At 37.6% G+C, this 22,870-nt stretch overlaps 1 protein-coding gene across 1 annotated transcript; it reads left to right on the forward strand.

The window, feature by feature from the left end:
• The first annotated feature begins 6 nt into the window (after positions 1-6).
• Positions 7-22,539, forward strand: ATG3 (autophagy related 3). Its single transcript, XM_015618646.1, has 12 exons — positions 7-140; positions 2,843-2,884; positions 6,032-6,081; positions 7,309-7,379; positions 9,133-9,240; positions 10,839-10,888; positions 12,790-12,871; positions 13,388-13,422; positions 14,180-14,335; positions 14,972-15,099; positions 20,566-20,634; positions 22,287-22,539. Exons 1-12 carry the CDS (start codon positions 69-71, stop codon positions 22,366-22,368), a joined length of 945 nt encoding a protein of 314 aa, XP_015474132.1. The 5' UTR covers positions 7-68; the 3' UTR covers positions 22,369-22,539.
• The last annotated feature ends 331 nt before the right edge of the window (positions 22,540-22,870 follow it).

Here is a 22,870-nt window from a genome sequence, read left to right on the forward strand (position 1 = left end):
CGGGGGAGCGCCTTGCCGAGGGCGGGCGGCCGCTGTCCGTCTGTCCGCCCGTCCGTCCGATCGCCGCAATGCAGAACGTCATCAACACGGTGAAGGGCAAGGCCCTGGAGGTGGCCGAGTACCTCACACCCGTGCTCAAGGTGCCGGTCCTGCGCGGGAGCCGGGATGGGGAGGAGGGACATCCATGGCCGCCCCCGCCTGCGGGCGCAATCCCCTGCCCGAGCCCCGGGAGCCGCTCCGCTTGCTCGGGAGCCGGCTGTCGGTGTTCTTGTCGGCCGGGCCCGAGGAGCTGCGTGGCTGCGGGTCTCGAAGGGCGCGGTGCTGGGCGTGCCGGCACAGCCATCGGCCTTCATCCCGCACCGCGCCGGAGGGGATGGGGGAACCCCAGCTGGCGCTCATATCCCACTGGGAGGGGGGAACATCAACCTGGGAGGAGCGGGCCTTTCGAAGAACAGGTGTTGCTGCTCCTGCTTCTCAAGGAATGACTTAAATGTGTTGCCGTTTTCTGTTAAAGTCACGAAACTTTTACCTGGTTGTGTGTCCAGGAATTGAAATATGAACGTACAGACAGGCTTGAGCCTGGTTTCAGGAATTGCGTTGCAATTGTTATTTTGGGTGAACGGCAACTTTTTCAGCTGACATAAAAAAAAACCCAAACCAAAACAACAAAATTAGCCGCACCTTCATTATGCGAGCAGGTTTTACATAGCACAACTTACTCCTGGCTCAGAATTACAGTGTTAATACAAGCCTCTGTGCACCAAAGTAGTTGAGAATAGTAGAAATGAGCCATTGGGTCATTATAAGGGTAGGCAGGGCATCTGTTAGGGTTCCTGTTACTGCATATTTAGATACAAACAAAATATGTTAGACTACATCCCATTATCTGACTCTTATTTGCAAACAATTTTATTTAAACCCCAGCTTTATATATGAGTGCTTAACTTGGCAGCAGTTTTTTTCACTACTGATTTTGATACTTCTGCATGCTTTTGACAAAACACTTGTTTATGACAGCAGTCTCTCTGCCTGTGGCTTTGTGGTTTGACCTTATATGTGCTTTGCACCCTGCAGCTTACATCTCTGGGCAGATAGCAGTGACAGTCAATTATTAATTGAACTCGTCCCTCTGTGGTATGTGGGATGCTCTTGTCTGGATAGTGGACCTTCCTAGAATTGCCCACCAATGTGAAATGTATGGGTTGCAGTGAAGCTGTGGCATGGGAAGGTGAAGTGAGTTGTTTAGGATAGTACTGTTGTTGTACAGCTGGTGGTAATAGTGGATGAATTAACGTGTCCAGATGGATTATTGGGATGAGGCAGGAGTAGAACCTTCCAGAAATGGAAGGTGTTGATATTACATGTATATGTTCCCTTTACATGGGGGAAGTAAATACTCCAACTTCTTAACTTTTGAAAGAAACTAGACCTGCGTCTCTCACAATCAAAGAATTTACTTAGATGGAGAAATGAACTATTTACCCTCAGGGAAGAGAGGATGGATATTTTATGTGTTTTCTTTCTGTAATTCCAGAGACACAAGTTTGTGCATGTTCCCTACTGTTTATGGTTCATTTTGAGGGGAACCAGTTAGTTGTCTCCACTGTGGTGTTGCACAATGCGTTACTGAGGATTCTGTTTTATAGCGGTTCAGATTACTTTGATTTCAGTCATGTAGCATATAATGATGTTGGAATGTTTGTACAGCTGCTGTTTTCCCTATCTTTATCTTGTTCCTAAGTGTATCTTTCTTAGAACTGAGGCAAAAAGGCAGTACCATATGAAATAGGTGTGCTCCTTTCATTTTCTCCAGTACAGGTGATAGCACATATTGGGGGAAGGAACAAGAATAACTGAGTTTAGCTGGGGTTGCTTTTCTTCAATATTTTCTGACTGATTGACTACAGTGAAGCTGTGGCTGGAAGCAAGGTATTTTCAGCTGATGCTTTTAGTCTTGATAGGAAAAAAAATAAGTTCCTTAGGGCAAGTAGTCAGCTATGCCACGGTTGATATTGTATTCTTTCTCAAAAGCCAGTTTTGGATACCTCTAATACTGAGGAACCATAGGATACCTTGGTACTTGAGACTTTTCTGAGGAAACAAACAAGCTGAAGTCAAAACATATACACTTATTCTAGATTTGAATACGATCCAAGTCATGTTATTCTTAAGCTTCATAAATGTTGCCTTTAATGCCAAAGTACTCAATTTCTCCATGCAGAATAAGTCTGGTGTTTGCTTACCATCCATTCTTTCATCCACAAAACTTGCCACAACACTATGCAAAAACTGACGTAATTTCGATGAGGTGCATGATGAAGGTACAGAAATGGGCATTAAAAGAAAGTGTATTGCTAAGACTTTATATTTAACTTTTTCTACCCCAGAGAAAAGTTGTTTTGGTCTTTCATTCATGACTTTTCTCAACTGCAAAACCTCATGTTGTTGTGTTGCAGTGCTGTTCAATGCCTAGAACTCTGGAGTCCTTGACAGTTAGAATCACTGATTCCAGCTGATTTTCTGTTTCTTACTGCCAGACGTAATACTGAGTGCCAGTCATCTTTTCTTCATTATTGCTATAATTTACAGTAGCAAAAAATTATTTTGCATAGGTGATCATTTCTCATAATACATCATATTTTGCAACAAGTAATTTTGGGGAGCCTTACTTCCTTATTTTCTAATGTAAGATGCCAGCAGTTGTGGGAGAGGTTGCCTCCAGGTTGATTCTTGGACCTCTGGACAGAACTAGTTGCAAAATGAAAGTAAAGATGTTTGTCTTTACTATAAAGTGGAGTGTATTGATTTGTCAGCATTTCTAAACTATTTTTTTTTCTTGCAGGAGTCCAAGTTTAAAGAAACTGGAGTGATTACACCTGAAGAAGTAAGTATTTAGAAACTTAAATTTATTTTGAAAATAATGATGCATTTTTTTTTAATGCAAAATGACCGTGTTAAACAGATCATGTCTTTTCCAATTACTGCTTCTTGAAACAATTTCCATGAAGTGAAATTTCTAAGTGGCCTTTTTTACTCTACAGATTGAAGTAGATCAACATAATTTTTCTTGAGATGGCATTAGGCATCTGAATGTGAGATGCTTCTTTCCTTTATTATGCTATGAAAAGGTTGTAGAGAAGCTGGGTCAATAGCTCAGTTTGTCATGGGAGTTCAGGACTGAAGCAGGAATGTATTGATTTTTAAAGTCTTTCCTCTGAGGAGCTCAAAGGGGAGTTTTTATCTTTGGAACAGTCTTTGCTTACCTCTGTTTTGGTTTCTTCCAAGGCTCTGTGAAGATCAGTCCATATGTTTGTCCACACCATGTATCCAATGATAATTATTTTTTCCCTCTTCTTCTCTATAGGCTGCTTTAGGCTGGTTGTATTTTGGATTGCTGCCAAGCAGTTGTATTTTTTTAAGAACTCCAGTGCAAAGAGTAACAAACAGGATTTTTTTCTGAAACAGTTAGAACATTGTGTTGAGCTACTTTAATTTCCTCATTACACTTTTTCTCAAATTAAAGTGCTACTGATCTGTAAATACTTTGTCTTTACAGAGGTCTAATGAAACAGTGTCAAGACTGTTAGGTAGAATGAAAGAAAAATGAAACAATAAAAAAAACCATAAAGATGAGATGGGAAAAAATGGAACAAATGATGACTGATGCAGGTAGATAATGTGGACAGAAGTATTTTTCCTAATACTGTTGTCTGTGTTTTTCTACTGTGTTGTCTGGCAAGCAAGAACTCACTCTTCCTCTCTGACACAGAAATACCACACAGAAAACAGGCTTAGCAACATGGTGTTCTCCTTTTTTGATAACCGTGTGTGTGTATAAATATTCATATATGTTAAACAGTAATACATGATCTTTATTGTATATAAACTAGAATAACAGAGAAAGTCTAGACAAATGTTCTACCAATACCTAATCCCTTCATGATTTATGGAAGAAGAATTTGCAGAACTACCATAAGAAAAGGCACCTTCTATAGAACATAGCAAGAACCACACTATATTGCATTACACAGTTTGCAGCACTTAAACACCACCGGGAATGTGAATAGTCTGTGTTCTCTGTGTCAAGTGAGATACTGCTGGGATGAATAAATTGTATCCTTCAAAACAGTAGTCAAGGGAACCGGTTACACAGCAAGATTTTTTTGGTAAATTTAGATGTAGCTGGAGAGTGGATCTGCTGATTGTGCCTTGGACAGTCTTTTAACAAGAATAGTTGTTAAAGAAGAATAATGACACTAGGGTGTTGCCTTTGAAGGAATTTGGATTTCTTGGGTAATTTAAGATGTATTTTTAGTCTGAGACACTAACCAGTGTATAGATTTTTGTGGGGTTCCTATGGCTGGCCTCTGAGGATGAATAAATTAAGACTTAAGATGACTCATTAATCAAACTCAACACCTACTCTCTCTTTTCACTTATCTGTGTACTTGATTTAATCTCGCCTGTCATGAGTTCTTACTAGTTAATACCTCCAAAAGATGACTCCTGTTTTAATTATGTATGTAAATACAGGGAAATTGTTAAAATCGTTCTCTTCAGGACTAGAAATAAGATGTCCTAAAATTAATCTCCTTTCACTTTCCAGTACTGATTCAGATACAAGGTAGCATCAGTACTTGAGAAGTAGAAAGTGAAACCTGCTAGATAATTTTGCTCCCTAAGGTGAAAAAAATATAGATGAAATTTCAAATGCTGTTTTAGGGCTGTGCATCTGTTAGACCCACAAACTACAATGTTTTTCAACTTTAGTAATATATTTCAACACTGCTGTCACAGAGTCCCACTTCCTTGAACAGAGAATTTAAATAATTCTGGAGTTTCACTTGTGTTTACTATGTAAGAGATAATGAGTTTTAAAATTTCCCTGTATTTTAGGAGAGTTTGCAGGGTTTTTTAAAAAGGATTCAGTTTTGCTAGAGGCTTCTGTTGAAAATAGGTGAAAGGGAAGCACTTTTGCAGAGATTAAGCCTGTTAATCCATGTGCAGTGCGCGCTGTGGTGTTTTCTGCTGCGCTGATCCGCCTCCCTTTGGAGGACGCGGTGAGGAAATGGCTGTGACCCTCTGCAAGCCTGTTATGTCACACTGCAGCAGCTTCTGGGCAGCTGACGGGGGTGCTGTTATAAAGTGGCACTTCAAGACGAGAAAGCACCTGTAGCAATAGCTGTGCACTTTGTATTCCAAAGGGACTGCTGCAAAGCCCACAAAAATCACTTGAGTGCATGCTTGCCTTCGTCAATTTATGTGTACAAAAACCAGCCCGAGGGTTAGACTTCTGCTGCAGGAATTTTGAGTCTGTATGCAAGTCTAGTGTGACCTTGCTGGCAAGTTTAACGTGACAGTATCACTTTGAAATAGTAACGCAATTTTATAAAAATCTTCATCTTTGATGCTAAGAACAAGCAGAGTGGATATTTTTAAAAGCTATTTCTTCAGAACAAAATTTACCTGTAAGATTTTTAGTGTACTAAGGAAGTCCTAATCCATTTTCAGGCAACATCAGTGATCAACTATTATAGTGATGTCCATTATATAAAATCTTTGTTGCAGTTCTCTGATTCAGTGGATTGATGGTCTTGTTTTTCATACTGCAAAATTGTTTTGAACAAGGAAAGAGAATTAAACATATTTTTTTTACATTGAGGTCTTTGTAAAAGTTTGAATAGTGGCAAATTAAAATAATTTCTTTATTACAAAGTAAACAGTCGAAAGTAAAAGGTCCAGATCATTTTTTGGTTCTTACTAGACTGGCAGGTAGTATCACAGCTTTTGAAACACCGAATTTGCTATGGTGCTTAGTAAGCACTTTGGGTTAAGTTGGTTTAATCTTTGCATTTTCATGGTTAAATGAGAAATGGGGTTAAACTAAAGCATTAAGCTGATTGAAACATTTGTTAATTACACAATTAATTGATCAAAGGAATGTGGAACTGAAATACTAATGCTGAGAAAAAACTGGAGATTGTTTCCTTTGGCCATATTCAACAGTAATATTTTTTCCCTGCCTTAACAGTTTGTTGCAGCTGGAGATCACTTAGTTCACCACTGTCCTACTTGGCAATGGTAAGTAAAATTAAAAGAATTGTAGAAAGCTAGCACTCCTACCTGTGCTTTGGTGTGTTTTCACTGGATTTAGCCATACAGTTGTCTCATTTCAGAGTAGTAAGTGGACTTTTCAAGTAAAACTTTTATGATGGCTCTGTATTTAAGTCAGGCAGGGTTTACTAATTGCTATATAGGAGTAGTTGAGATGAAGATTTGCTTGGGAATTTTTTGTTTGTTTTAAGGTTTTAGGGGAAATAATCTGTTCCATACTGTGAATGCTTTTAGTGCTTAGCTGCAGTAGCAGCATGTCTCCCTGGGTTTGTCTTGGTGATGGAAGAAGCAAAGGCCATGTGCAACTGGAATTGCTAGGCAGCTGTAAATTATGTATTTTGACAAGTATTTGTTAATAAATGTATTCAAGTTAGCCCACAGCAGTTCACTTTGTGCAGTGATTGCTCTTGGAAATCCCCTCTGTTTCATGTACAGTAAGGGTCTAAATAAAGTATTTGCTTATGTTTTACTGGTGTCTCGTATTATGAAACTAATGTGCTCCTAAATGAGCATCATCTCTGTAGTTGGTGTCATCAGGGTCTTGTCTCTGTACTGCGCCTCAAATTGCTGAAGGAAAAATTACTGTGTTTGAATCATTATTTCCCTTACCCTTTGCCACCTCCTTCAGAAAAACATGATGTTGAGTCTGGCAGCAGTTTGGAATGGGCTATTTAGAGTGTTACTCTTATTTCAAACCAAAAACCACTAAAGGTGAAGGTAAATGCTTGAGTAATGTGAAATTAAAGGTACTTAAGCACTAGTGACTTTCATATTATTATAAATTTATATATATTATTTTATATATTATATATTATTTATATTTATTATGTATTTATAGAGGTCTATTTCTTGCTTTTCTGGATTTGCTTTCTTCAGACATTTGCTACTTTCTTGTTGCTGATCCTAGAAAATGTTACATAGAATAGATTATCCTGTCAACCCATCTTTGCTTGGCCATCTCAAGGTGAAAGTAGTTTTTGAGGCATGAAATGGTTTTGATCTCAGAACAGTTAGGGGTGGCTGAAGTTTCTAACACCATACCAAATGCATGTAGGGAAGAATAAAGTCATAGCAAGCCAATTCTGAGAATAGGTCAAGAGGATTATATAAAATGTTCCTGACACAACGTGAAAATAGAAGGGTTCTTTTGTTTGCAGGTTATCAAATTCTCAAATGGTGCACTTCATTTTTCAGGGCTTCAGGAGAAGAACTAAAAGTCAAAGCTTATCTGCCAACAGACAAACAGTTTTTGGTAACTAAAAATGGTAAGGCTGAAATTTAAATATAAGTGTTCTTAGAACTGACTGGTTGACTGCGCTGTCAGCTCTACTGATTGCCTGTACTGGTAGGGGAGGCAAATACCTCACACTTTGGATGCTCTGGCTTTGCAATATTAAGGAAGTTTTTCCTGCACTCCTGAATTCCTTTTCTTAGACCACTTTATAGTAGAGCTTTATACAGGAGATACAGCTTGTATTGATGAAGTATAAATGAACTTTAAACATTACTAACCTCTTTGTCTGTCTTTGCTTCATCTGATGTTCAGTGTCTAAAACAAAAATATGTTTATTTTCCTCTTTCCTTTGAAAACTCAGGCTATTAAAGTGTTCTCAAAATATTTTTCATAGTGACACTGATACTTCTAATCCAAGTATGTAGTTAATAGCAATATCTTTGTCAATTAGAATCATATAAATACAATCTTGAATGAATTTTTTATCAGCTTCACAGTTGTGTTTATATAATACATGCGGTGAATACCTTTTTAATGGATAAGAAGGATAGCATTTTGGCACAACTATGAGGAAATCCAAAATGTGGATTGATATGATACAAAATCCACATTTTGTATCGAAATGTGTCAAAGCTATTAGATGAAGCATAAAAAAGCCTGAGGAGATTTTTGCCTGTGGAAGGCTGTATTATATGCTTGGATTTTCCTCGCTGGCTTTTGGAGTCTTGCAGTGCACTATCATGTGAAAATTACTACAGTAGCATTGGACATTTTCCTGAGATGGGCCTCATGGTTTGATGGCCAGCTGATCTGCTTTGTTTCTTTTCCTACCACTACTGTGGTTTGATCCTTCTTGATCACATTCCAAAATAATGTGTTTCCTGCTGCTGGTGTCACATTGGCCTCCCACCTGAGTAAAAGTTGTGGGTTGTAGTTGAGACTGGGAGCCATCCTACAAACCTCTTTTTTGGAAGTCTTTGGATGACTTCACTTTGGCTTTCACACCCCTTTCATCCCTTTCTGAAAGGTTAAAGAGCAGTTTTCAAATGCTGCATTTTGTGCAGCAGATTTGTTTTTCTTCACATTAATAGAAAAGGAAGGAACATTTTGTACAAGGAGCATAGTCCTTGTTTTACACTATTGGAAAATGCCTGCTTGGCCTTAATCAGATGTTCAGTCTTTCTTTGGCCATTTTCTGAAAACATTAAATCTGTTTGAATGGCTCTGTAACGCATATGACAGAAGTTATTCTCAATATCACGTGAATTCTGACCTTCTAAACTTCTAGATGTTAAATTATAATTAAACATACCTAATGTATTGCATAAATAGCCGTTGCAAGCTTTCAGCAGATTCTAAGTTTTAAAGCCAAGTGAGTTTGGAAAACTGATGAAAATCCAGGCAAAGCTGTCCTTAGTTATTTACCAATGTGAAGAAAACTTACAGGTTCTCTCCAGTTGTTAGCAAATGAGAAATTAATTCTTTTCTAATCCTTAAGAAATTGGATGAAACTGCTTTAATACTTAACAGAAAGATGAACTTCTAAGGCTACAGCAATCATTTCATTTTATTTCATTTACATGAAATAAAATATCTGGTACAGCACATCAACATATTTTTGTAGGTTCATACTTTTGCACTTGAAATACAGTCATAGGATTCCTTACATAGGGATATGAAAGATTGCCACATTGTAGAAGGCCTTGTAGGAAAATACCATGCCCCAGTCTGGTTTTATATAAGAATGACTAACTGTATTCTCTTTGTTTTGCCATTTTTTGTAGTGCCGTGCTATAAAAGGTGTAAGCAGATGGAGTACTCAGATGAGCAGGAGGCAATTATAGAAGAAGATGATGGTGATGGGGGATGGGTAGACACTTTTCACAATGCAGGTATTCAAAGTCTTCGTTCAGGCTTTGCATTTGGTAATCTGATTTTCAGTTTCCACTCTTAGAAAGTAAAAGCTTTCTTACATACATGTCTGTGTACCAAAATGTAATCTGAAGGAAATAAGTAACATTATCAGCTACCCACCTGATTGGTACCTGATGTTCAACTGTGCAGCTGTAAATGCTCCTTTTCAGAGATGATGGCAATTATTTCATTATTCTCTTCCTAAAGTTCTAGGAATTTATTTTAAAATATGAGCTGTGTAGTGACTCATTCTTTAGTAAGGAAATCCTGTGAAGAGGATGTTGGTTTAAATTGTGGATGCTGTACTGAAAAGAAAGATGTTAAGAGATGAGTGTGTGAGATGATTCTTTTTTACAATATGCCCTTTAATGAGCTTGTGTTTATAAAGAAGGCTAAAAAATACTGCTTTATATGAATCTATTTCATTGGCTTTTCTACCACAGTGTCTTGTAAATACTTCTGGTTTTTTCTAATTGGCAATCATATTAGTTTTAATCTGCTTCTTGATGTTCTATCATGTGTTAATACAACTCTGTCCTGGTGGAGAAAACAATGATGTTTTCTCCACCATTTCTAAAAGCACTTCTCTCAGTTTTTACTTTCTTCAGTGTAAATTTTTTTTGCTGTAATGTGGAGAAAGTTCTCTGAATAGTTTGCCAGCATGGGGAGAAAAAGGGTTGGACATGATGCCTTTTTTTTTGTAGACTGGCAATTCTTAAAGACATCATAGTTTTTAATCGAATGCTCCCACACCAAAGAAATAATTTGGAATAGCTTTGTCATGTCCTTGAATTGAGTGTGCAGTATCCATCCCTGCTGTGAATAGACTCCTCTGCCAGGTTTTTCCTTTGAGAGTTGACTGGCTTGGGCATCATCCAGTACAGCACAGCTGCAACACCCTGACTAAACCTTGCCAGGTCTCTAAATGCTGTCAGATGAGATAAAATCAGGAATTAATCAGATAAATGTACTCTGTCAAAGCAGAATCTTGGCACATATCCCAAATGGTACTGTGTGAGAACTGCAGTAAAGCTGGAAAGCTAATGGGCAGAAACTCAAGAGTGGACACTGCTATGATTTGGGGTGGTTTTATACCCCCACTTCCCCTCAGCTAAAAGCATTAAGTGCTTTGCTACATTTTGCTTTGTCATTGCTTTCAGGAAGCTCAGAAATACTCATAAATGCTTGCCTTTTTCATGGAGCTGAGTTTCATTATTGTGATGTGAGTGCCTGTCCTGAACTCACTTTTATGCAAAAATACCTTAAAATAGAAGTCCAGATTTGCAGAGTTCCATCACAGACTTTTTAAGACATGGCACATCTCTGCTGTAGTGCTCTGTATTACTGGTATGGTTTGCTTAGGGATGTCCAGCACTAAGCATGTTTCACCAATATAAGAAAAATGATACAAATAATACAAATACCAAATGAACAGCCTCTCCCATATTGAGGTTGTTGTGAGATGTGACTTGGAAAGATGAGACACTGCTTTCTGAAATGCTTGCAAACTCTTTCTATGTTATTCTCTAACCAAGAACCGAGTTTTTTTAACACAAACTTCTTGTTCAATTTACAGGTATAGTGGGTGCAACAGAAGCAGTTAAGGAGATCACACTAGACAGCAAGGTACTTGTTTCTAAATTTTTCTGTTGCTTTATTACAGACCTGAAGGTAATAGTAATTTTACCAGTGGCAATCTAGTACTCCCTGTGAAAGACTAAATTATACTTTGTCACTAATAGTTTTGCAGATGTACATTGATCCTTGGAGCCTGTGATATGAGTCTAAGCATGTGCATCTCCTTATTGCTGCATTTACTGAGCCATTTGTCTTTTGGAAATGTCTTTAGCCAGTGTGCTTCTGTGCCAGGCTTCTACAAAGTGAAAATGAAATTCTGTTTAAAGTGATGCCACATGTTTGTGTTCCAAGACATTAGTGTTTGGAAATCCAGTGTAAAGAAATTTTTATATGGAAAAGTAGTGTGGGAATGTGAAGTATTTATTTGTGATATTCAACTACAGCAAGCAGGCTTTTAACACATTGGTCCAATTTGACAGGTTTTGCTCTTCAGTTTAGAACTTTACCTGTTTAAATATATATATGTTATGAAGTCCTCAGTTTCTTCATGTTTGCAAGAATCACTTCAGCAGGAGAAAAGGCTGAAACTTAGATCCTCAGGAAGTACTTGAAATGCAAATGTATTGGCTAGCAGGTTTAAGAAACATGGAAAAAGTCACAGGGACACAAAATGCTTTTCAAGATGAATCTGTAAGGGAAGTACTGTCTGGATGCTCTGAGAGTTTAAATCATCCAAGAAGCTTTGGATTCTAAAAATTAGGGGGAAAGAAAATGGGCAGCCCCACGCTGCTGCATAATTATAAAAAAGCTCAAAATGCTATTGATTTGATGAACTGTGGAGTGCAGGTATTCCAAATGACTTTGCTGAATATAGTAAAAATACTGCTTTTTTACAAGTTGGTAACATGAGGGTGGAAGAAATACTCAAGGAATAACTAAAGTTGAGCACTTTTTCTGCAAAAGTCTTGCAGAATGTTGCTGTGATTCATAACTGCTGTTGTGTGTTTTGCAATGAGTTTCATTTCTATAGTATGTAAAAAAATTTGCTTGCTTGCAGGTCCAATCCAGGACAGGTCTTTCCTGCTGATGTTCTGTTTGACATTGCACTTTGGAACTTAGTTTCTTATTGGTTTGGGCTTTTTAAATGAAAAATCAGCCACCTGCTGCTCAGAATTAGAGGCGTTTCTAACTGTAGTAGTTATTTGGAGTATTCTCCTAAAATCTTTATGGAATCTCTGTAAACTGAGACATTTACTTTCTGAATTTCGTTGGAGTTATCCATTGGCTTGTAATGCTATGCAAGGCCCAAAAGTCAACTGTGGGCTTGGGCTATATTTGTTTCTGTTGGACTATGTTTCCTTGCAGAATTATATCAAACTGTAATGCCTTTTGTGACTCTTGTGTTTTAAAACAATTATGGAACTGGGCTCATAGTGTGTGAAACTGAGTGACACTTTTAGTCATACAGAGTTTTATGCAGTCCCACAAAGAAAAGGGGGTTGGACTCAATCATCCTTATGGGTCCCTTGCTTGAAATATTTTATGATGACTGCTGCACAGAGTTGGCTGTGGGTTAGAACTTTAAAAAATCTTAACTTAGATGTTTAGTCATTGCTGTTTAATCATTGCCTTTCATTTGAGGTAGGTGGATCTTTCGATTGTGTAACACCATGGTCGCTTTTCTTTGTTTAGTAATTAAATCATTCCAGATTGCAAAGTCAAAGGAAAACTTTTTCAATGGGGTTTTAATGTCATACTAGGACTTTGAAACTAGGATGAGTTATAAAGCAAATATTTGAGTTCAGTGTAGTCCTTTTTAATATTTCAGAAATTATCTTTCTGGATCACTGAATGTGTTGACAGGACTTAACATCTTAAATTTTTGGGGGCTGTTAGGCAATGCAGTTGCAACAATCATTAAAGCAGCATTTTCAATTTAACTTCTAAAGGATAATATAAAAATACCAGAGTGTTCAGCATCTTGTGAAGATGATGATGAGGAAGATGAAGGAGAAGCTGCAGACATGGAAGGTATTTCTTTAAATTTGGTAGATATATTTTATTTCAGGTCTTTAACTAAAGCAGTACACTCTAAAACACCACTCATTCTTTGCAAGGAATTCATGCTGAAAAATTTCAGTAGGCCTGTGCTCTTCAGTGTGTTTTGTATGGCTTTATTGATGCATGTTTACTCTAACTTGTGTGCCAAAAACCTGAGTGAATGTTAGTGATTGGAAAATTGTGTAGCAGAACAGATCTAAGAAAGTAAAAATTAGGGATTTAGCACAGCTTCCTTCCAGCTTCATACCTACACTTAAACTCAATCTGCCTATATAAAATCACTGAAGTATTGCTCCTCACCTACTTACTGTAGTCTTGGTCAAATTTGTCTTTAAAAAGGGATAGGCTGGTTTGGGTATTGGGAAGTTTACCCGAATAATACTTTTTTAGGTAAATGTAGATTATTTTAAAAGTAGTTGTTTATGAATGGCAAATATAATGACTGGCTACAAGCTGAACACAGAATTTTATGGGTCTTCTTTTCAGAGTATGAAGAAAGTGGGCTATTGGAGACAGATGATGTGAGTGAACAGTTCTCTATCTTGTTACAATATAAGCACAAGCAAAGTAAAACTACTGATGACAAATGGCTGAAATAACAAGCTTATGAGTAGCAGGGTTACTGAGCTTGGATACCCATGGATTTGTCTCCTGCCAATCTACTGTACTAACTTGAACCCTTGGATCCTCAGAGAATTTGCCCACAGAAATTTTCCTTGGTTTTGCTAATCCTTTTTGCTCTGCTTGTACACACAGCGCTGTATTCATGAGAAGTTAAAAAATAAAATAAAATAAAAAGTTAAATGGTGGTTCTTGGGGCTTACACAGGGAGCATGAGTGGCCTGTAGGTTCAGTAGATTACACCAATCCATCAGACTTTTATGAGGGAAAACAGAAGGCCTCATTATTTGTGGTACTAAGCCAAGGTCTTCATAAACCTGCACAAACTGAGACCTTTGTCATCTGGATTTCATTGGAATTGTCTGTTACTTGTGAAAGAAGGTAGGGGATGTAACAACATAGCTGTCTACTTCCTTAAGAAATTGGACCTTTTTTGAAAAGCAAAAAAACCCACCAAAAATAAAACCAAAAAATACTTGTTGGGGGAGAAACTGATACTTCTAATTTAGAAATAAAAACAAACCATGTGTTGGGGGTTTTTTGTGCCCTCTTAAGAACATTATTAAAAGTTTTGCAGTTTTACATAACTACTTAGGATGGGAAAAGAGGGAACCCAAGAAAGACTATACTAATCTTGTTATTTTTACCTTGAACCAGGCAACACTTGACACAAGACAGATTGTAGAAGCTAACAAAACTAAAGTTGATGTTGGAGGGGAAGATGCTATTCTACAGACTAGAACCTATGACCTCTACATCACTTATGACAAATATTACCAAACTCCAAGGCTCTGGTTATTTGGATATGATGAGGTATATCTATGTTGGGTTTTTTTTTCTACTTCTTTGAAATTAGACTCACTGTGTCAAATAGAAAGGTTATTTTGTTGCTTATTCACAATAGAAATTTAAAGGAAAAAACGGTGAGAAAACCATTAAGGAATATTGGCTTGTAAGCAGGACTTTTATTGTACTTGCAACAAGTTGGAACAATTTCACTGAAAACTGCACATAAGTGAGCACATTCTGAAGGAAGCCACTGGTATTTTTGTTAGCACTGTAGAATTGGTAATTACTCCAGTAAACTCAGTCAAGTAAGCAGGTATGTGCTTTCATCACCTGCAGAAGGGAAAGAATATATAAATAGTTCTTCCCTTTGATTACCAGGTTTTGTGAGTTAAAGTTGGGTAGGGCCCACTGCTCAAATACTGAGGTGGGAACCTAGCTGGTTGTCAAATAAATTGACTTCACCACTCAAAGGAAAATCTGTGCAGTACTATTTCTATACCATATGGAATGTAACACACTCAGTTCTTTTCACTGTACCTTCAGAACTTTTATATTTTAGATGCCTGTAATTTTTGGGGCGTCATCTTTTACTGATGTTAGAAAGGAGCAAGATTCTTTGTCAGTAACACTTTTGTTCTCGTGTTCCTTGTTCCTCTACAGCAGCGGCAGCCTTTAACAGTAGAGCACATGTATGAAGATATTAGTCAAGATCACGTCAAGAAAACAGTGACCATTGAAAACCATCCTCATCTTCCTCCACCTCCCATGTGCTCAGTTCATCCATGCAGGTAAGTCTTTGTTTCTTGTGTAAGACACAGATACAAGGCACTTTGCTGCTCTTGTTAAGGATTTTGTTCAGGTTTTCTGGACATATTTCTACAGTTGGCTGTTGTGGTGGTCTGTTTGCTTCTGAGGCAGTATGAAAGGAGGAGATGAGCAATTCTGAGTTCATTCCAGTGCTCTCTGCAGCCAGTGTGTTCTGCAGTTAGCACTGCCTTCTCAGATCAACTTGCTTTTTTAACTCAGCTTCCCTGTGTACTCCAGAAGATGGCAGACTACCAGAACTCGAGGAAATACAAGTTTTATCCTCTTTTTGGGGAGGGTAGAAGTACAGTGTATACTTTGGCAGCAGAAAAAGCTGTTTGACCATTAAATAGCAGTTTCTTATTTTATGTTAACTACCTTGTGCTCCCCTTTAAACTTTACACAGATTAATAGACATCTATGATTGTCACATCGAAATGTTTGTTTACCATGACTGCAAAACACAGTTGTTTTTATTGGGTATTTTCTCTTCCATTTTCCATGTTTCTTACCCAAGACATAGAGAGCCTGTAGTTTGACTTGCTGCACAGGTATTTTTTCTAGGACTTTGAAAGGCACATCTTATCTTAGATGTAGACCCTAACAGCCTTTTAGGTGTCTTAGTGTTACAGAACCAGTATCTGAAACAGTGTAATTCCTCTTGACAGTATGAAGTTCCAGGAGATACAAGTTTGGGGTTTTATCTTTTAAGAAAAGATACTCTTCATATGATTGTATATGTTTAGAAGAAAAAATTCAGGGTTCAGATTTCCCATTTAAGTTTAATTTCCTTTGACTTAAACACTTTGGATATCCATGTGACTAGCTGAGTGTCAAATAATCAGCTGATTGTTGACAAGCTTGTGGTCATTTTCACAGACTCAAAGTATTCTTGCTTCTGATTTAGCATTTATTTGTTCGTCTGTCTTTAGAGAAGAGAGCAAGGGAACTTTGCAACAAGTATTTTATAGTTAATTTTGGTCTTATGAGAATACATATTCATGTGCTTTGTAAATCTGTATCTCATGTTTCTTGCAATTCACAGTTCATTAGCCACTGCAAAATGTTTGCTTTCACCAAGCAGTCAGACATACATATGGACAGTATTGAGCAGAGAAGCTGTTGTACAGCTGGGAAATAACTTCTTCCACTCTAGTGGTATAGCAGAAAATTTTAGAGTTGTAAAGTTCATTCTTGGTCTTTAAATCATCAGGTTTAAGTCTGCACTAACATGAAAATATCAGTATGGGTGCTCAAGAGTAATACAAGAAGCAGAACTGGGAGAACTGTAAAGCAAATAATAAAGAATAGAACATAAAACAACATAAGGGCTCTGTTAATCTGTGGGACCCCACCACATGTTGAATACTACAGTACAGCTCTTGTAATCTGTTCTGTAGTCTGTGAGGTGAAGGAAGACTAAAACTGGAAAAGATATGGAGATTTGTCTGGGATAACTGAAGTTATAAAGCCCTTTCCCATAAGAAATTATTAAATAATCTGTGACCCTTAATATTTGAAAAAAGCTGAGCAGGGAGTTGTGATATTGGTGACCTTTACTATGAATGACACAGGAAGTGAAGTAATAGGGTTTAAGTTTTCTTCAGCAGTGAAACTGGTGGTATAGAATGCTACTCTGCTGGCATGTTCAAAGCCAGAAAATATTCATTTCTGCACACACCACCTAACTAAAATAAATACTTATATAAGTAATAGTATGTTAATGAAATAAGAATTTGTCAAGGTTATTAAACGTGTAGTTACTGGAAGGGTTCAGAATAAGAAAGTCCCTGGATAATTTCCAGCATACTGCTGGAAATGAGTAGTGCTTTGGACAGAGCATTTATGAGGTGCTGGTTCCAGCTAATTTACTGAGCATGTACTGTAAGATAGTATATATACACATACATGTATATATACACACATATACATATATAGAGTACATATATATATAGAGAGAGTACATATATATAGGAAGCAGAATGAGGTAGATCTTTGGTTTGATCCAGTAAGCTGTTCTTGTACCTTGTATGAACATATAAGTCTTAAACTCAACTTGTTAGTGACTTGGTTTTATTGTTCGCAGTGTGAAGGATTTTGGACAAAAAATTGATGCAGCTTTTTTGTGCGACTAGTGTTTTTGAAGGAGTGTCAAGTGGGAGGAATGTAGAAGATCTTAGCAGACTGATTGTAAAGATGATTAATAGGAGAAAAGGAGGAAAAAATCCTGAAGCCAAAATTTAATTTACTTTGCGTTTGCTGGAAGCTGTTCTAGTAAATGGTTTGGGAGGAAGATCCTGTTGATGCAGATTTGGAGGGCACTCTCAGAACAAAGAAAGATGCAGAGGTATTTGGGCATGACAGCCCTTGCTGAGTAGGTAGAACTGTGGGGTTTATACTGGGCTGTCACTGCAATGTTATCTGCTTAATTTTAGTCATTACTTGGCAGAGGTGTTAGCAGTGCACTGCTAATCTGTGAATTTGGGTTGAGTTTCTTCACAGGTGAGAGCCCTGTGGTCATGTTTTCACTTCATCCTCTGAAGCCAGTGAAGTGCCAGTTCCTTTGTTATATAATCTACACTTATGCTTGAAGGAATGGTTTATGTCATGAGATGTGCTTCAGCTTTAAACATGAAAGACATGAGTGATAGTGAAGTGAGACAGGTTTGTTCCTAGTCTTAAAATTGGAGGGAACTGTAGCCCTTCTGAAAAAGCAATGTCATGGATCTGCAATTGTTTAACACTGGAAAGAATTTAACAGGTAGTGTTGAGGCTCTGAAGAAACAGGCTAATAGCATCTCTAAAATGGAGATTTTAAGTATGTTTCCTTACCTTCCAAGGTCAGCTATTCTATTTTTTCAAATTGGTAAGGCTAACAGCTAAGAAGGTCTAGGGCTCTGAATAAAAACTAATAGCCAAACTGTTGCTTTGTTTTTAATTCAGCTACTAGTGTTTAGTTATGTCTGCTGATGTTGCTTCTCATCGTGTTACAGAATTGTGTAATGTAGGATATTTGTATGATTCCAAACATTTTTCTTGCATTGTGAGTATCCTCATGTCAGGCGTCAGAGAAAAGAAAGAAACAGCGATTGGATGCTACTGTCAGCTCCTTGAGATGGCTTCTATTTTGAGCAGTTAGTGAAAATTGTTCATCTTACAGCTCTTCTGTAAGTTGTAGTTCTTGTCAGCATTTTTATGGTACTGGAAGGAACAGAGTCAACTTCCTCTTTAATTGCTGTAAAGTGCTTTAATCATGATTCTCAGCTTTTTTCTGTGGGTGTTATTAAGGGACTATCGAATAAGTTAACTACTAAACACATTTGCAATTAAATCATAAGTACTTGTACTGATTCCAAGGATTTATTTTTCTCCATTTCAGAATAAATAATAATAGGCTTCTGAACTCTTTTTACTTCTAATGTACTCTAAATATATGCAGGGAAAAATTTCTAGATAGCAGGATATTTTAGCTTACATTTCTTCAAAAGTTATTTCTTTCCATTGTAGTGTATTTATATAATTTATATTAATTCCCCCAAGTTTTCTTACAGAAGGAGACTGAAAATAGGGAGCAAACTTTACAAAGTTTTTAAAGCACCTGCAAAGCTTTTCATGAGTAGCTGTGTGACAACAACAATGACCGTTACTCTGTGGCCATTAAAGAATTTGAGGTACCTGAGTAGTTCCTAGAAAACAGAAAAGATCAAATGTCATTAAGATGTATGAAGTTGAGCCAGTATGCTGTTAAAGACTTCTGATGGCTGCATGGTGACTTGTATTCTGTGCCAGTAAGAAAAATAATCCAGTTATACATAAGGTCAAAACTTAAGTTTTGGCAGGGACCAGGTTCCTACAGAAGCAGCTGGCCTTGGCACCTGTAATGGCATGTGTTTCACAGGGCATCAAGGGGATCCAGAATTGGAATCAGCTCTGAGGGTTAGTTGACTTGCAAAGACCAACAGTAAATGACAAATGCTGACCTTTAATATTTCCCCAGACTTGCATGTTCCTGTTTACAGTGTCTTGGTAACTTTGCAACAGCTTCCTTCCTTGTTTGCAGTCACTGGCAGCATGTTTAACCTCAGAGGTGACTACTAAATGCCAGTTGCTGGGCAGCTCTTTAGATTGACGTACTGGTATCAAGGCATGGTTAAGAGTTCTGCAAACTCTGCTTCCCACTCATCCTTATTCTCTGTTGGAACTTTGGTTGTTTTGGGACGGGTGTTTTAAACTACTCACTCACCTGCAGTGCTGTGTAGATGGATGCCCATAGCCCTGTATTATGTCACTGGTGAAGATTACCTACAGAATCATCTATTTAAAACAAGGTTGAAGTATAGATAAAATTAAGATTAATGATACAACTGGGAGTTTGTGTTACAGATACATAAATAAAACTTAATTTAACACACAGTAATTCTCCCCTCTGATTTGAAATGTTCTTCATCCCTTAGTTTATGGGATAGAAGAACTGCCTTAAACACAAGAGCATTACTTCCAAATTGTGACTGATCATAAAAGGTTTGAAGTCTTTATCATTAAGGATATTCTAAACTATAGCAGACAAGGTCCTGAGTGTTCTGTTCTAGCTGGCTGCTCATTGAGCAAGGACTAGGTGATGACCAGTCTCTTCCAGCCCTGGCTATTCAGTAATTTAATGTTGTATTCCCAGGACCAGCTTTGTACACAAATATTATGTGGCTCATAGTAGGTCTGGGATGTCACTGGTGAGAATGTAAAAGCTTAGTGACCTGAGGAAATGTTTATCCTTCCCTGTAGTGCTTTACAATAACAGTTACAAGAAAGAAGAAACTGGCTTAGAAACTGCTGATTTGCCATAGAAGCCAAGTTACCACCAGAGAAAGTTTCCATACCCTAGACCAGTCTTAGAGCAATAGTTATGAATTTATGCAGGGTTGATTTAATCTGCCTTTCCTAAGAAACTGTGAAATGTTTTAGTGTTTTAAAGCTCTTCAAGTTTTACCTCTTCAAGTTTTACAAGTTTCAGTATAGCAGAGGCAGCTGAAAATGCTCCAGCAGTTTCTAGACATCATCTTCAAGGGTCATCTGGGAACTTCTGGTGGCTGACTGCTGGTCAGTGTTACCTTTTGGGGACTTACGTGGAGGCTTTATTGGCATTCAGCAATTAAAAGTTACGCTGCTGTCAAGCAGTGTCCATTCACTGTCGTGGCGCTCTGTCTACATTGTAGTGTACAACATTTTCGCTTTCCATGGGAATGTGAGGAGCTGTTAAATAATGTTACATTCATCACTTAATGTTAATTTTCAGTTACTGTTGCTATTTTGCTTTCTCAGTCAACTGAAAATTTCTTTTTGCTGCTTCTGTAGCTAATGGTCCAAAATTATTTAATTTGCACAAAACCTGTTCTTGCTGATGAAGAGGGAGTTGCCTGTTCCTTAAAATATTTTGTTCTGATCTGTTTTTTCAGGCATGCAGAAGTCATGAAGAAAATAATCGAGACTGTTGCAGAAGGTGGAGGAGAGCTTGGAGTTCACATGTATCCTTTTTCATTATTACACAGATTCTTGGAGACTTCTTGCAGTGTAAGGTCTGTTACCTCAAGCTGAAACACAGTTGTGTGTAAAAGCAGTGAACAGCAGCTTGGGGTAGCTCTTGCTGGAGTTTTGGGATGAGCTCCTTCAACAGACTCCACTCAGTTTTTGGGGGAACATGAGGGTGGTGTAAGGCAGAAGCAGTGGGGAAAGCAGGTAGGTTTGAAGGGACAGGGCTGAACACTTGTTTGTAAGGGTGTGAAGGATGTGAGCATGAAACAGAAATAGCAGTGTAGGAAGATGAAACTGGAGATTCACAGACTCCATCCAGAGTGTAATCACTGCTTTGCAAAGCAGCTTTTGTTTTAGATTTTAATCTGAAATTAATTTCTGAAAGGTTAGAGGTCCCACTATTCTCTATTCTGCATGTGGGCAATATCTTGGTAAAACAACATTGCTGACAAAAAGCAATAAAAATCACTTAAAACAACTCTGGACATCAATATCACATGTCTCACAACTGGAATTTTTGTTCAGGAAGCTGGGGGTTAGTTATGCTTTGTAATAAATTGATAGTATACTTTCTGACTGGAGCAACCTCCCTAATAAAAGCAAGTATGTCCTTTCAAAATAGTGTTCTTTCTGCTGTAAGGCAAATAAGCAGGAATTACTGAGGCAGCTGGAGGTCCTGAATCAATAAAATTCTCATTTACTTTATGAGTTGAGACTTGCTTAATTTGTGCAACAAGCAACTGGAACTGAACTGGAAAATAACTTGTCTGTCACAATTGTTCAAGACTCCTAGTCTTCAGTAGTTGCAAATAGCTTTTTTTTTTTTTTTTCTTTCTTAATCACTTAACAAACTGGGGCATTTTTAACATTTCTTTACTCATTTTCATGTATTTCCTGTTTGTGAAGAAATGGTCTGTGAGACTATTACGTCAAAACAGTTGGGTTTACTTATATCCAGTACCAACTGACTTAAGTCATTTGAAAATAGTGACTTATGTTAGTTTTTCAGCTCCCTGCCTGCCTCTTTCCCACATGGACAGAGACTTTAGATTGTAATTATTCAATATACTCCAGACTGCAAATTCAGGCCCAACATGCATTTGAAGGTGATGTATACAAGGGAACTCTTCTCTGCAAAGGCAGGCTGTTCAGCTTGGTAAAGCTAATCTCTGTACTTTCCCTTCTGAACAGGCAGGAGCTCTTTCAAAGGATGGCTCAGAATAGGAGCAGATCTCTTTTTTCTGAGCCCTTGAAGCACTGAGGAAGGGAGCCTCATTTCCCTGCAACTACAGGAAGGTAGATAGGGATTAACCTCGCTGGGTACAGTTCACCTTGGTATTAGTTAATAACAAATATTAAGAATGTAAATGGAATTGGTAATGTTTCTCTGGTGTCTGCAAGATACATTGAAAACAACTCCTGGTTTCCTGCATTAACTTAAACCAGGAAGGTCTATTTTTGGTCAAGCATCAGAAGTCATTGCTGGAATTCTGCCATATTAAACTCCCAGTCTCCTAACTCTGAAGCAGCTAGGTGTTATTTTCCTGTTAGCAAGAGATACTGCTGAGCAGACCATTGAATGTGACTTCTGCTTTGTTTTGCAGGATTTCTACCTATTGTACATTTTCCTTAATAATAAACTCAGGTACCTTCTTATTTTCTTGAAATTTGTACAGGCGGTCATTCCAACGATAGAATACGACTACACAAGGCACTTTACGATGTAACTAAAATAAGAGATGTGTTCCTCTAATTATCAAATCTTTTTTTAAATAACCCATCCATGTGACTTATACAACATTATACACAGTTTCTGTAACTAATCTTTTATCAACTTGATGCATTAAAATAAAATGTTCCATTACCAGCCTTTTTAATAAAAATCTCTGTGTGTAATATAAATAAATCACTTTCATTCCAGTACAGATGCTGCACTAAGAGGTGGGATTTTTTTCCTCCTTAATTCCTCTAATTTCTTTCCATGAGATTATTTTTGTGTATGTTGGAAACTGAAAGCTGCTTTTGTAGCAGAAGCCTAATAGTTTTGACTTTGTAGCTGATTCCTAAACTGTGCATTTTTTATTTTTTCCCCTCATATTTAAATTCACTTAAGAATTCACTTTGTGGAGAGCTTTTTCTCAGCTGTGAATGGTTAAATTTCATATTGATGGAGGAAGTTTTTAAAAGATTAAAAAAATAAGTGGTTGTCTTCTTAGGAAAGTTTGACTA

The sequence above is a fragment of the Parus major genome, chromosome 1, assembly GCF_001522545.3.
Source record: "Parus major isolate Abel chromosome 1, Parus_major1.1, whole genome shotgun sequence".
In the NCBI taxonomy this organism is placed as follows: domain Eukaryota; kingdom Metazoa; phylum Chordata; class Aves; order Passeriformes; family Paridae; genus Parus; species Parus major.

Excerpts from the sequence above, each read along its gene's own strand:
- ATG3 (XM_015618646.1), top strand. The coding sequence starts at position 69 with ATGCAGAACGTCATCAACACGGTGAAGGGCAAGGCCCTGGAGGTGGCC. Across the intron at positions 6,082-7,308 it reads CACTGTCCTACTTGGCAATG|GGCTTCAGGAGAAGAACTAA; the intron begins GTAAGTAAAATT and ends TTCATTTTTCAG. Across the intron at positions 9,241-10,838 it reads AGACACTTTTCACAATGCAG|GTATAGTGGGTGCAACAGAA; the intron begins GTATTCAAAGTC and ends TTCAATTTACAG.